Genomic DNA, 17,826 nt, shown 5'->3' with positions numbered 1-17,826 from the left:
GGTGGGAACAGGAGGAATGCGTGCACTTCAGTGTGCACATGCGCCGGGCTGCGCTCAGTGAAAGCTTCCTGAAGGCACAGATCTGCCTCAGGGAGCTGAAGATTTTTAACATTACAAATGAAGAGCTGAAAAATAAGGAAAACATGTCCCCTCATGTGACTCAGTCACATGAGCAGGGACATGATAAAAATGAGTTTTAAAAGTTTTTATTTTTTTAATCACTGGTCGAAACCTCATCCTCTCCGTGAATGAGGTTTCGCAGAAAATGCAAAAGCCGCTTGGCCTATTTGCCCAGGCAGCGAAAGATTCGATTTAATTAATTGATTAAGGCCTCTTAATTGTCGGCGGGAATGCTGCCGTCCGATGTCATCGCAAACTATTTTACTTCCATTTGGGTCAGGCGCGCACCTGCCTGATGAGGCAAATATTCTGCCCCCTGGTGACGATAAGATCCAGTTGTGGCTTCCTGGGTTGGTGGAGGTAGACTTTCCCCTGACATTTCAGCTAGTGGGTGAGACCATCACCTCCACATAAAATCCTCGACATTGACCCAAATAGCCTTCATCTGTATAATAAATCTCAGGATCTTGGTGTGAAGCACAAGATTTTCATGTAGATATCATAGATAGGTGGAAGCAGATTGTTTACCCATTCTTTTATCAAGAGATGGTCCCTAGCCTCAGAAGTACAAAGGTGAGAAGAAAATATTTAAATCGAGATAAAATCATAGAAGGTAATCAAAAATGTTTACCTTTATTCTCTCCAGGGAAGAACCACGTTTCCAGGTGCCATTCCAGTTATTGAATTCACTCATGGACATTGATGCCCTCATGACTAAATGGAGATGTAAGTTATACTTCAAATTTGATTTCTTTAAAGAAAACATGGACAAGCATTTTTTTCATTAATCTAAAATTTCTTCCTATTTTCTCCAAGACAACCATGTTTGTATGGTTCAAAGGATGATTGGAAGTAAAGCAGGCACCGGTGGATCATCTGGCTATCAATATTTACGTTCTACTATGAGGTAGGATAAAAGGACAGCCGTTTCTTCAGGCCTTGCACTGGTCTTCTGCCAATGTTGCAGTGGGAAATTAGGAGAATACCCATGAAAATTTCTGGTGATTATTGGGGGTAATTTTATACCTACCCTTGAATACTTAAGTAATTTTTCCCTTGAGTTTTATCTTCTCCAGGGCAAACAATCTTGAGGCTTTTCAGAGACCTTAAGAATAGTCGGCATTGTTGTTTTTGCCTGGACAGCCTCAAAAACCTGGGTATACTTACTGTAGCATGTCCAAAGTACTCAAAGGTGGGCTGTGCAGTACTTTGCGGCGATTATTTTAACATTTGAGATTTCACTTTCCTTACTGCAGCTGTGTGCACTGTTGGTTTCATGAACTATATATCCATCTATACTGTTGGGGTAAATTTTCAATCTAAGTGCCAGGACAGTAACTCTCTGTTCCATTACTCATTGTAGAACCCACAAGATGTACTTGTATTTACTTTGCCTGTTTGAAACATCCCAACTGATGTTATCTGCAAACTTAAACAGCCCTGTTTCTGTTTCCAGCTTGAAATTATGAATGTAGACTCCTCAGAGGTTGGGGGCTTTTGAAGCAGGACATACAGAGAAGGAAGGGGTGAATATGATGGTTGGATTTTTGACGATTGGGAATGAATTATTTTGGGGCTGGGAGGGGTGCACACAGGAATTGCATTGCCAGAAGGCCTCATACACTCAGATTAGCTGAAGCATGCTTATATGGAACCGTCATGAGCTTCTCTGGCAGTCAGGTGAGCAGCTGAGGGCAATGTGGTCACAACTGTCTCCTCATTCTCCTCCTCAGCCGCCTTCTCCTCCTGAGATGGTGCCTATCGGTCTGCATCTTCCTCTTCTTGCAGCTCCATCCTCTCTGCTGTGTGATGTTGTACAGGGCATAGCAGACCACAACCATTCTGGAGACCCTTGATGGGGGGATCCCAGATCTGAAGAGACACGTGAAGTGCATGAGTAGTCCAACGGCTTGCAATATTATCGCCCTTGTGCACATGTGACGCCTGTTGTACCTCTCCACTGTTTCACTGACAAGAGTCATCAGCCAGGTCTTCAGAGGGAAACCCTTGTCTCCATGGAGGCAGTCACTGATGCTCTGTAGAGGAGTAAAATCCTGTGGGAGATGTGATTGCAGCAGAATAAATGAATCATGACAGCTCACAGGATATCTTCTGAGACATGCATGGTTACCTTCCAGTGGTCACAACCTATCTGAACATTGAGGGAGTGAAAATCCTTGCAATTGATGAAGACTCCAGGTTGATCTGAGGGCACCTTGATTGCCACAATGTGCAGTCAATGACTCCCTACACCTGTAGAAACCCCATCCAGTGCAGTGAAACCGACAGCCCTCTGTGTTTGACTGGCCTCATCTGACATATTAGTGTTGGCCTTGACAAACAAGGAATCAGTGAATCAGAGGTACTTATGGGGGGCAGGTTGTGAGATCCTGGATATATCTTGCCAGCAGATCCATGTTTGGAACCAGAAGTGAAGCAATTCAAAGCTACGATGATCTTCTCCACAGCCACATGCTGCTCCACAAGACAGAGGGATGGGTACAGACATCCAGTATGAAGGAGGCAGAACCCCCGCAGTGCAAGGTTTACAGAAAGAGGATCAGCTCTTTCACCATGTGTGAGCACCAGTGCCTTAGGAGGCTCAGGCTTTCATGACAAGTCATTGCTGACATCTGCAACTACCTGGAGCAAGACCTCCTTCCCAATGGGCCAGGTGGGCATGCATTGCCAATGGCCATCAAGGAGGCTATAATTGATTGGACACCCTCCCCACCTATTTTGGATGTTAAAATTGCCCCCAAAGTGTCACAAAACATTACAACAGAATATAAACCTTCATAAGCAGATAATGGATGGCTGCTAGTTATTTAGCAAGTTTTTATTAACAAAAGTGATTGATATTAGCAATATGCACAGACATTATTGACCTGTTGATGTGTATTAGAATTTGATAAGTAGCCTGCACTGACCATTACATCCTACTGATGCCTGCCACAAATTACACCAGAAGTGTTGGTTGGAAGCAAGATGCAGGCATGGCGATGACATCATCCATTCTATCATTTCCACCCTTGGAACTGTCCATCTAAATATATCAGTTCAAACCAGAGATAACTTAAATGACCAGACAAGGAAAACTAATGCTGGTTATCAAAGGTGAATTGCAGTGTTTCATTGTGGGGAATTTGTAGAGAGTGATTATTTAGGATGTTTTCTTTGGAAATAGAAAGATTTGAAAGTCTCCATCAAGACTGTATTTTTTTAGGCGAATTCATTAACATAGAAACATAGAAACTAGAAGCAGGAGTAGGCCATTCAGCCCTTCGAGCCTGCTCCGCTATTCATTATGATCATGGCTGATCATCCAACTCAATAGCCTGCTCTCGATTTCTCCCCATACCCTTTCATCCCTTTCGCCCCAAGAGCTATATCTAACTCCTTGAAAACATACAATGTTTTGGTCTCAATTACTTTCTGTGGTAACGAATTCCACAGGCTCATCATTCTCTGGGTGAAGAAATTTCTCCTCATCTCAGTCCTAAATGGTCTACCCTGTATCTTCAGACTGTGACCCCTGGTTCTGGACTCCCCCACCATCGGGAACATCCTTCCTGTATCTACCCTGTCTAGCCCTGTTAGAATTTTATAGGTTTCTATGAGATCCTCCCTCATTTTTCTGAACTCCAGTGAATATAATCCTAAACGACTCAATCTCTCCTCATATGTCAGTCCCGCCATCCCAGGAATCAGTCGGGTAAACCTTCGCTGCACTCCCTCTATAGCAAGTACATCCTTCCTCAGATAAGGAGACCAAAACTGCACACAACATTCCAGGTGTGGTCTCACCAAGGCCCTGTACAATTGCAGCAAGACATCCCTGTTCCTGTACTCAAATCCTCTGGCTATGAAGACCAACATACCATTTGCCTTCTTTACCGCCTGATGCACCTGCATGCTTACCTTCAGCAACTGGTGCACAAGGACACCCAGGTCTCATTGCGCATTCCTCTCTCTCAATTTATAGCCATTCAGATAATAATCTGCCTTCCTGTTTTTGCTATCAAAATGGATAACCTCACATTATACTGCATCTGCCATGCATTTGCCCACTCACTCAGCTTGTCCAAATCACACTGAAGCATCTCCACATCCTCCTCACAGCTCATCCTCCCACCCAACTTTCTGTCATCTGCAAATTTGGATATATTACATTTAATTCCCTCATTTAAATCAATAATAAATATTGCGAATAGCTGGGGACCCAGCACCGATCCCTGCGATACCCCACTAGTCACTGCCTGCCATTCGGAAAGAGACCCGTTTATTCCTACTCTTTGTTTCCTGGCTGCCAACCAGTTTTCTATCCATCTCAATACACTACCCCCAATCCCATGCACTTTAATTGTATATGCCAATCTCTTATGTGGGACTTTGTTGAAAGCCTTCTGAAAGTCCAAATAAACCGCATCCACTGGCTCCCCCTCATCAACTCTACTAGTTACATCCTCAAAAAATTCCAGTAGATTTGTCAAGCATGATTTCCCTTTCATAAATCCATGCTGACTCTGTCCGATTCTGCCACTGTTTTCCATGTGCTCAGTTATTAAATCTTTTATAATGGACTCTCGAATTTTCCCCACTACTGACGTCAGGCTGACTGGTCTATAATTCCCTGTTTTCTCTCTGCCTCCCTTTTTAAATAGTGGGGTTACATTAGCTACCCTCCAATCTGTAGGAACTGTTCCAGAGTCTATAGAATGACCACCAATACATCCACTATTTCTAGGGCCACTTCCTTAGGTACTCTGAGATGTAGATTATCAGGCCCCAGGGATTTATCGGCCTTCAATCCCAGTAATTTCCCCAACACCATTTCCCTACCAATACTGATTTCTTTCAGTTCCTCCCTCTCACTAAACCCTGTGTTCCCCAACATTTCTGGTATGTTATTAGTGTCCTCCTTTGTGAAAACAGAACCAAAGTATGTATTTAGTTGGTCAGCCATTTCTTTGTTCCCCATTATAAATTCCCTTGTTTCTGACTGTAAGGGACCTACATTTGTCTTCACCAATCTTTTTCTCTTCACATACCTATAGAAACTTTTACAGGCAGTTTTTATGTTCCCTGCAAGCTTACTCTCGTACTCTATTTTCCCCTTCTTCATCAATCCCTTTGTCCTCCTTTGCTGAATTCTAAACTGCTCCCAATCCTCAGATCTGTGTTTTTTCTGGCCAATTTGTATGCCTGTTCCTTGCATCTATCACTATCTCTAATTTCCCTTGTAAGTCATGGTTTGGCCACCTTTCCTGTTTTACTTTTGTGTCAGACAGGAATAAACAATTGTTGCACTTCACCCATGTGCTCTTTGAATGTTTACCATTGCCTATCCACCATCATCCCCTTCAGTAACATTTCCCAATCCATCATAGCCAACTCGCACCTCATACCATCGTAGTTTCCGTTATTAAGATTCAGGACCCAAGTCTCCAGAATCAACTACGTCATTCTCCATCTTGATGAAGAATTCTATATTATGGTCGCTCATCCCCAGGGGCCTCGCACAACTAGATTGCCAATTATCCCTTTCTCATTACACAATACCCAGTCGAGGATGGCCTGTTCTCTCGGTTCCTCAATGTATTGGTCCAGAAAAACATCCCGTGTACACTCCAGGAATTCCTCCTCTATGGTATTGTTACTAATTTGATTTGCCCAATCTATATGCATATTAAAGTCACCCATAATTACAGATGTTCCTTTATTACATGTGTCTCTAATTTCTTGTTTAATGCCATTCCCAACATCACCACTACAGTTTGGGGGTCTATATACAACCCCCACTTACGTTTTTTGCCCCTTAGTGTTTCTCAGCTCTATCCATACAGATTCCACATCGTCGGAGCTAATATCTTCCCTATTGCATTAATTTCCTCTTTAACCGGCAATGCAACTCCACCACCTTTTCCTTTTTGTACTGTAAAGAATTTTAGGTTTGTCATAGGTATCTGTTCAAGTTCAGTGGTGTCAGTCGTTCATTGAAGTGTTCTGATTGCCTTCTTTTATGAGGTGACATGTACTGTTCTATGTCCCTTGCATGGCAGAAGACCCTGGACTGGATCTCTGTGTCTTAAACATGAATAATTGTTCAGCCTCTCTGAAAGCAGACCAAATTAAGAGTGTGTGATGTGATGTTCTGTTCAATTTGTAAACTGTGGCAGAACATACAGAATACTGTGCCTGCTAAGAGACAATTGGTACCATTGATTTAATTTACATATAAAATAAGAACACATACATGCTATTGTACTTTGGGAGGAGCCTTTACTTCATATAAAAGTCAACCTCTGACCGGTACACAAGTTTTCTCCTTGCAGCCTGATTTGATTTTCAAAAGTACCTCTCCTTGACCCACTGAAATCAAAAGTGATCACCAAGGGCTAGACATTCCTGAATGCGCAGACACTTTTTAAAAATTCATTCACAGGATGTGGGCTTCGCTGGCTGGGCCAGCATTTATTGCCCATCCCTAGTCATCCTTGAGAATGTGGTGGTGAGCTGCATTCTTGAACCGCTGTTGTGCATGTGGTGTAGGTACACCCACAGTGCTGTTAGGGAGGGAGTTCCAGGATTTTGACCCAATGACAGTGAAGGAATGGCGATATATTTCCAAGTCAGGATGGTGAGTGATTTGGAGGGGAACTTCCAGGTGATGGTGTTTCCATCTATCTGCTGCCCTTCCCCTACTAGATGGTAGTGGTCGTGGGTTTGGAAGGTGCTGTCGAGGGAGCCTTGCTAATGAGTCCCCTATAGATTTGCCTCCTTAAAATATACCTTGTCATCTTAAGTTATATTTATTATTAATTTGCTTACAGAACCACAATACAGAATGGGCTATCCTGAAAATCAAACATTTTTCAGTCAGACTGCCTTTGTTCAGAAATTGGGCTATGTCCTGGTCTTTTCTGGGAGATGTAGCCAAGGAACCCTGAAATATGAAATTCTCAATTGAGAATCACTCTTCTGAATGGTCTGGAAACTTTAGATTCCTGAGGAGGATCAGATCGCAATCTGGCACTAAGGAAAGATGAATGAGGGAAAAAAACTGAAAAGTCACAAGGAGTGTGTCAAAAACTAATTAGGTCAGGCAGTATCTTTGTAGAGAAACAGAGTTAACGTTTCAGATTGACTGACCTTTCATTAGAACTGTTGGCAACTTTCAGCCAGTACCTTTATTGGCTGGACAACCCAGCTTTTATAAGAACATAAGAAATAGGAACAGGAGTAGGCCATTCAGCCCCTCAAGCCTGCCCCACCATTCAATAAGATCATGGCTGATCTGCCCCAGGCCTCAACTCCTCTTTCGTGCCAGCTCCTCATAGCCCTCAACTCCCCGATATTTCAAAATTCTATCTACCTCCTCTTTAAATGCTAGTGATCTAGCCTCCTCAACTCTCCGGGGTAGAGAATTCCAGACATTCGTTACCCTCTGAGAGAATAAATTCCTTCGCATCTCAGTTTCAAAAGAGCCCTTATTCTGTAACTTATGCCTCTGGTTCGAGATTCCCCCACTAGTGGAAACATCTTCTCAGCATCTACCCTGTCAAGCCCCCCTCAGAATCTTTTCATAATGAAGTTGTCCACTTGCAACAACTTCCTCCGCCAGCCCCTAGTCACCTTTGGGACTCCCAAGTGCAACTAAACATTTTTATGCAGGACTTTAATTTTTGTCCCACCCAGCAATATTGAAAGGAGCTGTTACTGAGGCTTTGATGGAGTCAGAGTCAGGGACAGGATGCAGAAGCCCTGCACTTCTAATCGCAAATTATAGAATTTCAGGATGACCATTTCCACTTAGGGAACGTCTAATCTTCATCTTTTAACTCTGTTTTGTTTAAGTATTAATTCCAGTTCAGTGACTGGATATAATTGTAGAATTATAGGGCAGGATTTTAATCTCCCTGAGGTAGATGCGTGCCTCAGGGACAGGGAGATGAAGCGCTGTTTAACAAAACTAACGAGCAAAACAAAAATGTCATAAAACATGTCCTCTCATGTGACTCTGTCACATGAGCAGGGACATGTTTTTAATTTAAGCGTAAAATTTTTATTTTATTTTTATTTGCTTTAGGAAACCTCATCCCACCTGTGGCTGAAGTTTCCTAAAAAGTGCACAGGCCACTTGGCGTTTTCACCTGCCCGCCAACCGTAAGGTTGGACTGGGCAGTGTAAATTTGAATTTAATTACCTTTTTAATGGCCTTAATAGGCCTTTTAATTGTCGGCAGGCACGCTACCAACTCCCACGCATGGCCGGCAAACGAAATATCATGGGACTACACGATGACATCGGGACGCTCGCCCAACATCATCGTGCATCATTTTACGCTCGGCTGGGTTGGGCGCGCACCCACTCGCCGAGCTCAAAATTCTGCCCATAATCTTTTACGTTTGTAAAGTATGTAACTTCAAATCAGTCTATGTAGCATGAAATGATATAGACCTTGAACGCAGAGTTGAACGCCCCACAATGGAGTTAACTGTTCTTGTCAGTTGTAATGCTGCAATTAACTTAAAGTGAGAAAAAAATCAACCACGTTGACCTGAAACATTGACTTTCTTTGATCTCCATTGATGCTTCCTGACCTGTCAAGTACTTCCAGCATTTTCTGAATAAAACTTCAATATTTGTTCTTCTTCTGTTTCAGTGACCGATATAAAGTGTTTGTTGACTTGTTCAACCTTGCAACCTTCTTGGTCCCAAGACATTGGATTCCAAAGCTGACCTCTTCGATTCACAAGTTCTTCATTACTGCAGAATGTTGTGATAGTTCGTACTTCAGCAGTGAGGAATCTGATTAAAGTAGAAACTCAGTGTTTTACACTGAATATATTTTGGAAGGAAAATACACAAATGTTCAAAACATTTGTTAATGCTTTTAATGTTCTGTGTAATTTTTAAAAACTTTCATTTGTACTTTACCCATTAAAACATTTTCACTGAAAGATTTTGGGGCAGATCTTGACCTGTGAGATATTGTAAGATGAGTGATGGCAAGTCAGCTTGTTTTAGATCTCTCCTGATTTTTATTTCTATTGATAATAACATAAAATCAATATTTATCCTCTCTCCATGCTGTAATTAGTTAATTTAACAACCAGTATTCACAACTGATAAAAACAAAAAACTACTGCGGATGCTGGAAATCCAAAACAAAAACAGAATTACCTGGAAAAACTCAGCAGGTCTGGCAGCATTGGTGGAGAAGAAAAGAGTCGACGTTTCAAGTCCTCACGACCCTTCAACAGAACTGAGTATAGTTAGGAGAGGGGTGAAATATAAGCTGATATTTCACCCCTCTCCTAACTATACTCAGTTCTGTTGAAGGGTCGTGAGGACTTGAAACGTCGACTCTTTTCTTCTCCACCAATGCTGCCAGACCTGCTGAGTTTTTCCAGGTAATTCTGTTTTTGTATTCACAACTGGTTTCCTGTAACATATTTCACAAATGTGTTTGGGGTTATATACGTTTAAACCTATTTATATAACATATTGTAAACAATATGTAAAACTATTTTAATTCTTCGGTTGATGTGTATTATTAGATTATGAATTTATAGTTCAAAAGGGATAACTGATTTTAAAGGGTAATACTGTTCCTAAAGAGAATGGACATGCCTTTTCTTGATAATGTGTTGTAAACATATTCAATAATGGAATCCATCAGAAGTTTTTCTCTTATGCAAAATGCCGTGTATTGTTCAATTCATTCTCTCCCTTTCTGAAAGGCAAATGAAGCAAATCTAAATGCTTAGTTAAGGTTAGATGATCATTGGTGTGCTGGATGATATAAAGCAACGTTCATATAATTATTTATATGTTGATCATTATCTTCAAGCTGTTGTTGACATTCTATTCCAGTCATTGTTGGCAGAAGGCCCTGCTTGCTTCTCTGCTTATCTATTTCACAAGCTACAACTCACATTGCAAACCAAGTCCTGAGTTTTTGTTTCTTTATTCATTCACAGGATGTAGGCATGACTAACAAGTCCAAGAATTATTGCTCATCTTGTTCCTTATTCTTTTTTATTCGTTCATGGGATGTGAGTATTGTTGTCGAGGCCAGCATTTATTGTCCATCCCTAGTTGCCCTTGAGAAGGTGGTGGTGAGCCGTCTTCTTGAACCGCTGCGGTCTATGTGGTGTAGTGCGCAATGATGTCGGGACGCTTGCCCGGCGTCGTCTCGCGCGATTTCACGCCCACTCGGGGGCCTGCCCGCGGGATGTAAAATTCTGGCCAGAATTCTGTTAGAAGCAGTTCAGAGAAAGTTTACTCGATTTATTCCTGGGCCCTCATGGGCTTTTTCCAAAGCCCTCATGGGCTTATCTTAAGAAAGGTTGAACAGGCTGGGCCAATACCTATTGGAGTTTAGAAGCATGAAAGGTGATCTTATTGAAGCATGTAAGAGGCTGAGGGGGCCTGAAAGGGTGGATGTTTCCTCTTGTGAGGGAGAGTAGAGCTAGGGGACACAATTTAAGAATAAGATGTCTCCCTTTTAAGATAGAGATGAGAAGAATCTTTTTTCCTTCAGAGGAATGTTAGTCTGTAGAATTGTAGAGTTTGATAGATTTTTCATAGACAAGGGAGTCAAGGGTTATGGGGGGACAGACAGCAAAGCAGAGTTGAGGCCAAAACCAGATCAGCCATGATCTTATTGAATGGCAGAGCAGACTCGAAGGGTTGAATGGCCTGCACCTGCTTCTGAATCCTATGTTCCTACCCAAGGCTTACTATCACCTTTTATATGACAGGCCTGGGAAGTAGCAGTAACTGGGGTGGGAGGAGAATGATATTTGCATAGACTAGGTAGGGAAGGAAATAGAAATTCAATTTGCCTCTACAGCACACTCAGAGAATAATTATTCTTGCAGGATATATGGGGGTAAAGTTTACAGCCCCAGCCAGCATATTTGAAGTTGGGGGTGGGGGGAGCACGGAAAATAAATCGGGCAGCGTGACCAACCCCGACCCGTCCCCATATCACGGTGAGCAGGTAAGGTAAGCAGCCCACCCGCTCTTAGGCTTATTGAGGCCCTTAAGCTGTCAATTAAAAGCCACAAAAGGCCTGTTTCCTCCTCCACTGTCATAATACTGTGGGTGGGGAGGGCAAAAGGAAAGTAGCCAGTCTGCTACTTTCCCAACTCGGGGTAATAGGCAGAAAGGATTACCTCCTCCAGAAAGGGTTACTTCCTTGGGGGTCCCTCATGCCCATCAGGGGCAACCCCCAGATGTTAACTCCCCTTTGTGTCTGAAACCCCAGGCTCTATAACTTGACCCTCCACTCCCTTACCTCCCCCTGATAGGGTCCCCAATCCCTTCCCAAACAAAAATCCTGGAGTTACCCTGAAGTCCAGTATCCATGGATTATCTTCTCGGGATTCTTTGTAGTCCTAGCAGCAGGTTCCATTGCATTCAGGTGCTGCTAGGGTGACTCAGCTGCCAGTCAATCAGATTGGACAGCAACTCTCAAGGGCGGACTTGCCGTACCTGAGGGGCGGAAGTCCTACGCTCTTCTTGTTAAGGCCACCTCCAGTGTATTATTGCTGTGGGGTAGCCTGTTTAAGTTGGTGAGCTGCCAAGTGCCAACCAACTTTTCTACTGGGTGGGGGGAGATGTGGGCAAAACACCTCCCCTCTCCCATAAAAACTTCACCCCATGGTTCAGTGTTTGCAATAAAATAGAAAACATAAATCTGTGGCAGCACTGACATTCCTATTAAAACCATTAATAAAAGTAGCCTTGGAAGTCAATTTGAACACCTTCAAAAATAGAACTATGTGGTAAATGCCTTTCAGGCGATCAAATATTAAATGTAATTTTGATCAATACCATGAGCAGTGTCGAGACAAAACAAAAATTTAAATGTTACAACAGCTGTCTAAGGTGGCAAATACAAAAGTTGTTTAGAGCATTTAAAGTATTGTGGTAAGGAATGAAGGGTGGGAACTATCATTTTGTTAATCAGCGTCATTTTAATGCATTGTATTATGTTGCAAGGCAAAGTTTTGTCATTTTACTCCCTCTTTTTGTGTGAATCTACTGTGACCAACAAAGAAAGGAGGGAAGATCAACAAATGTGATACCCATTTACTGCTTGTAATTGTTGAGCACTTCCATGAAATATTGACGCATCTGTAAACAATTCTGAAATTGAAAAGACTACTTTGTTGTAAATATGTACATTCCTTATCACAATAAAATATACCTAAGAAAATATTAAGAAGCATCATAAACTTCGAAGATGGCACAAATCATGAAACAATCACATGAATTATTAAACTATAATGTGGAAACTGAATAAAACATCTTTGGGATTCTTAGATAAAAATGTTATGAATACTGACAAGAGATGCTGATATCTCGGTGTAAATCTTCTGATGCTGTTCCATGGTGAGGTAGCTTGCCCACTGCCTGTGCATATCAGAAAATAGTGGACATGGTGCTGATGATTTTCTGATGCTTGCTGGAGCTTTTCAAGGTACAACACCAATCAGTAGAGGGTTCAGAACATTGATGGTGAAACTTTCTTGTGTCTCAGCTACACTTAACCACAGCAGGTATAGAGGAATCAGGCATGTCAGTGCACACACCTGTGAAAGGACTCATCTAAGTCTCCTCTATTGATTTAAATGGAAGGAAAATCCAGTGGGTCCTTTTCCTTGATATTCACTGCAGACCCAAACACCTCTTCAGACTCAAGTTTCTTTGGTGTCCCACAGGCAGACCAACAGCCAGGAAACACCAATTTTTTCTCACACAAATGCTACTGCAACTGAATCAGCAATGCCTAGGGGAAAAGAAACAAACAGCATTGAGAAACGACATTTCCCATTTACAATAATTGCTTCAGGTCAATTTTTTCCCCTCCTCTCCACCATCTGAAATGAATAGAGTAGAAGCCTGCTCAAGTAACAGGTCATATTTATGCCAGTTGGTCCAGACTTGATCTGTTCCGCTGGCTGGATTATGTGGACGGGGGAGTGGGTGGGAGTGGGGGGGGAGAGGGGTCGGGTAGCAAAACTGGGCAGGCTTTCATCTGGTGAGAATGGCGACCCGCCATGACGGGAGTGCAGGCCTCTGCCGTCATTTCATGCTGGCGGGAAATCAATTTTTCAGCTCCTGCCACATTGTCCCCACCGCCTCCCATTAAACCGGCTGCAGTTGGGACTGGAAAATCCCAGCCAATGTTTCCACTTGGTAACCAGAGGCCATCAATATAAGATAGTCACCAAGAAATCTAATAGGGAATTTGAAGAAACTTCTTTACCCAAAGGATGGCGAGAATGTGAAACTCGCTACTACAAAGAGTGATTGGAGGAATAGTAATGGATACATATAAAGGGAAGTTGACAAGCATTTGAGGGAGAAGGGAATAGAAGGTTATCATGGTGGAGTTAGATGAGTAAAGATGGGAGGAGGCTCGAGTGCAGTCTAAACACAGCATGGCCTGTACTGATTTTTCTATGTTACCTCACAGCCACTGGCAGGGCATGGGGGTCGATAAAGAGTGGTTCGAGTTGTTGCTGGGCCATGCAACATATATTTGTGACCACTTCACGACTTAACCTCAGTCCGCATCCGCACTGGTTCTCCATGATATTGAGGTATGACATCCGTGGTCGGTACAACTTTCCCACAGTGTAATATCTGGTTATCCTCCCTCTCCTCCTCCTCCTTCCTCTTGCATTACCTGTTCCTCCTGATCTTGTACCTTTCCTTTGGCCTCCACTTGCTCACAATGACTTGCTTCTATTGTGCCTATGTGCGAGGGTGTCATGCACATCGTGTTTCTTCCTTGGCACAATGCACAATGCTCCCCTTCTCAAGCACAATGTTCTTCCTGTCACCTGGGTGTGAGAGTCAGTAGGAGCAAAAAAATTTGCCCTGTCAAGTCCAGCAACCCACCTTCTTACTCCCTTGGGTTAAGGCCAGACAGTTGCTATTGATTATTTGCCACTTTTGGGGCAGTTGATACAACTTGAAAGCATATTACAAAGGGGTCCCTACACCTCTCTAAAAGGGTACCCTAACTACCCAAACAAATCTGTAAAGTTCAGATTTGTTCTTATTGGGTTTCCCACTCCCTACTTCACCAAAATCACATGGGTGGAGACAGCTGCTGATTTAAATGGGCAGCTGCCTCTGCAAAACATGCATGTGCAAAATGCAACCCACCCCCTTTCCTGCCCCATGTAAAAATGGTAGGTGCCATGTTTGGGGACTGGACTTCTGCATTTCAGCTTCCTCTGCCATTTTCACAATGTCGGAGAGGTTTGCCATCGTTGGGAAAATCCTGGCCTGCGTTTAATTCTAACTGAGACTAGTGAGACAAAATTTTTTCCTGCCAGCTGTAAGGGTCCTCGGTGAAATAAATATGGATGGTTTCAATCAAGTTTTTGATGGAATAGTTGCAAAAACAAACCTATCCTTAATTTGTTACTAATTGGTAAATTTAGAGGTTACAGGTGTGTGTGAAATGGAGATTATTTCCTGATAAACAGGAACTATTTCAAGGTTCATAACTGGGTGCATTTTCGGGCATAGTACGGTAAGCTTTCCTCTGCGATGTTCCTGGTTTTGCACTGTGCAGTTCAACCTTTGCTCAGTGGTAACACTTTTCCACTGAGACAAAAGGTTGTGAATTCAAGTTACACTCCAGAGACTTGAGCAACAAATCTATACCAAAACTGCTGCGTAGTACTGAACGAGTGCTGCACAGTTGGGGGTGCTGTCTTTTGATAAGACTTTAAATCAAGCCCCTATCTGCTCTCTCAGGTGGACTTGAGAGAGGTTCCATGCACCATTCAAAGAAGAGCAAGTCCAATATTTATCTCTTAAACCATCATAACTAAAACAGATTATTTGGTCAATATATCGTATTTCTGTCTGTGGAACTTGCTGTGTGCATATTGGCTGCCATGTTTCCTATATTACATCAGTGAATTCACTTCAAAAATACTTACATGGTCAAAAAGTACTTTGTGACTCCCTGTATTAAAAATACTTGACTTTCCTATGTGACTTTCCATATTTGGATGTACTTCGAAAAGCCAATGAAATCTGGTGTTGAGGCGTTGGGCCAGGTTTTGGCAGAGTCAGGCCAACTCTGGAGGTTGTTAAAAATGGCGGGTAGTCGGGATGCAGAAGTCCTGCCCCCATTTCTGGCAGATCCTATTTTTGCTGGTAGGGGGAAGGGAGCAGGGTGTGAATCACACAGGTGGGAAACCCGAACCCAGCTTAACAGTCCACCTCTGCCCACGGCTGCCTCCATGCTCTTTCTGGGTGGGCCCCATTCCCGTTCACACTCACCACCCACTTCCTCATCACCCCTCCCTGGAGCGAAAACTGTGTGTGGCAGGGCCCTTTATATCGAGGTGAAAACCTGCCAATATCCCGAGACAAAATTTCCTGACTCCAGCTACCTACCTCGGTAGTGAAAATCCGGCCTCTAATGTTGATTTTTTTGCATCAAAAAGCAGCCAATTTTATTCTCTTCTCTGCTGGGGTTGACCTATAACCTTCTACACATCCTGATTCACTGTATAGAAATAATGGCTGGTGGGAAGAAGGGGTTGCAGGCAGGATCCCATTTCCCTCCTGACTATCCACCAGCAAGAAAAATGCATAATGAAAAGATGTATTGGAACCAACTTGTGGCGAACAACAAAGACTTCTTGAATGCCACATAGTGTCACAGGAGTGGCCTCCAAAAGATTTTTCTGGAAGATGAACTGCTGCCCTGTTTTGTCTAATTCATTCTCAACATGTGGGTATCACTCACAAAGCCAGCACTGATTGCCCATCCTCAACTGTTCTGAAAAGACGGTAGTGGTGCAGAAGCTACCTAAGATACCTTATCAGCCTGTCTCTCTGTTGTGGGACTCAATATGTTTTTTATTATTCATTTTTTAATTGCACATCCCTAATTGCTCTTCCTTTTTTCTAAAGTTCTCAGGTAAACGCCATTACTTGAGGGGCAGAAGTCTGCTGTGGTTTAGCAGACGTATAACCTATCTGTTACAAGGCAATGGCTACCTCTGCTACCATGATTATCCTAGAGAGTTCACTAAAATTCAGCTGAGTGAGGGCTGCATTCATTGCAAAGGTCACCCACGTTGACTAGGCCTATCACATGGCCTTCATGGGTTCCTTTCCATGGGGCCAGATAGCTGGAATATCCTTTAGTGGATTACAGATGTCAAATGAAGTCTTTAATTCATGAAATAAAAACAGAAAATGCTGGAAAAACTCAGCAGGTCTGGCAGCATCTCTGGAGAGAGAAACAGAGTTAACGTTTGAGTCCAATATGGCTCTTCTTTGGAACTTTCTTTAATTCATGAGCTTGGTGACATGGGGAATTGCCTCAGACACAGAAAAAAGAAAATCAGGTCATGGCTCTTTCCAGCACTCCAGCTAGTTCAACACACTTATGGCACCTAGTTTTCTTCCTTCTGAGTTGAACTGCCAATACTGGCTCTTAATAGCACTGTAACTTCACTATGAAAGAGGAAAATTGGACTGGTTCTTAGCAGGATGACACTGCTGAGTGCAAGTATGGTTCCGATACAGATTTGATACTAAATTGAACAAGGTGGGACATCTAATGCCAAAATATAAAAAATATTATACTCAAACTGTCTTTGCAAATACAAAAACTCATCAAAGTACATTCCACAAATGAATAACATTTTCTTTTCAATGAATTGTACATGGCACAGAAAACTCACCACAAACATTCTTCCCCATTTTGATGTATATATAGCCATCAATTCCCCATTTGGTTCCCCATGAATTTCGTACAATCCAGTAAGGGATATCACCTGTTTTTAAGAAAAATAGGGCCATATGTTACTGTTACCATATGTTTCATTCTTGCCACTTGCTTCATGGAAAGCCAATATCAGAAACTATTATTATCAATCATTGCAGGACTGATCAAACACTATCAGAGAAGAACCTATGAGATTGTTGCAATATTGAGTGCTTTGCTTGTCTCTAACATCATTTTGTAGGCGCTTATGTGACATAAAAAAATAATTGGAAGATTGCAGGATTTTTACTGCATTAACTTTCATCAGCCATGTGCCACCTATCTCAACATCCTGTCTATGTCCTCTTGAAGTCTATCATTATTTTCCTCACAGTTCACAATATTTCTAAGTTTTGTGCCATCTGTAGATTTTAAAACTGTATCCTGAACACACAATTTAGATCATTAATATTTATCAAGAAAAGCGGGAACTGGCCCTGGGGAACCTCCACTGTAGACCCTCCTTTAGTTTGAAAAAAAACTGTTCAAAGTTATTCTTTAATTCTTGTCTGTCAGCACATGTCTTCAGTGCTATTGCTGGAATATTGTCAGGGCCCATAGCCTATGCAGTATCCAGTGCCTTCAGCCATTTCTTGATATCATGTGGAGTGAATCAAATTGGCTGAAGACTGTCATCTGTGATGCTGGGGACCTCTGGAGGAGGCCAAGATGGATCATCCACTGGGCGCTTCTGGCTAAAGATTGTAGCAAATGCTTCAGCCTTATCTTTTGCTGATGTGCTGGGCTCCTCCATCATTGAGGATGGGGATATTTGTGGAGTCTCCTCCTTCAATGAGTTTTTTAATTGTCCACCATCATTCATGACTGGATGTGGCAGGACTGCAGAGGTTAGATCTGATCTGTTGGTTGTGGGATTG

At 42.5% G+C, this 17,826-nt stretch overlaps 2 protein-coding genes across 2 annotated transcripts in view; one reads left to right on the top strand and one right to left on the bottom strand.

The window, feature by feature from the left end:
* Positions 1-12,361, top strand: part of LOC144679828 (tryptophan 2,3-dioxygenase-like) — an 88,922-nt gene extending 76,561 nt beyond the window's left edge. Inside the window, exons 10-12 of the mRNA XM_078540656.1 lie at positions 767-846; positions 937-1,027; positions 8,786-12,361. Coding sequence (XP_078396782.1) covers positions 767-846; positions 937-1,027; positions 8,786-8,939 — 325 coding nt within the window. The 3' untranslated portion in view covers positions 8,940-12,361. The remainder of the gene's footprint in view (positions 1-766; positions 847-936; positions 1,028-8,785) is intronic.
* ctso (cathepsin O) overlaps positions 12,281-17,826 on the bottom strand; it is an 86,812-nt gene continuing 81,266 nt past the window's right edge. The window contains exons 7-8 of the mRNA XM_078540670.1: positions 16,866-16,958; positions 12,281-12,925 (exon numbers count right to left, since the gene is read on the bottom strand). Coding sequence (XP_078396796.1) covers positions 12,891-12,925; positions 16,866-16,958 — 128 coding nt within the window. The 3' untranslated portion in view covers positions 12,281-12,890. The remainder of the gene's footprint in view (positions 12,926-16,865; positions 16,959-17,826) is intronic.

Source organism: Cetorhinus maximus, chromosome 1, assembly GCF_964194155.1.
Source record: "Cetorhinus maximus chromosome 1, sCetMax3.hap1.1, whole genome shotgun sequence".
NCBI lineage: Eukaryota > Metazoa > Chordata > Chondrichthyes > Lamniformes > Cetorhinidae > Cetorhinus > Cetorhinus maximus.
The sequence above is the reverse complement of the archived record's forward strand: the minus strand, read 5'-3'. Positions and strand labels throughout refer to the sequence as shown.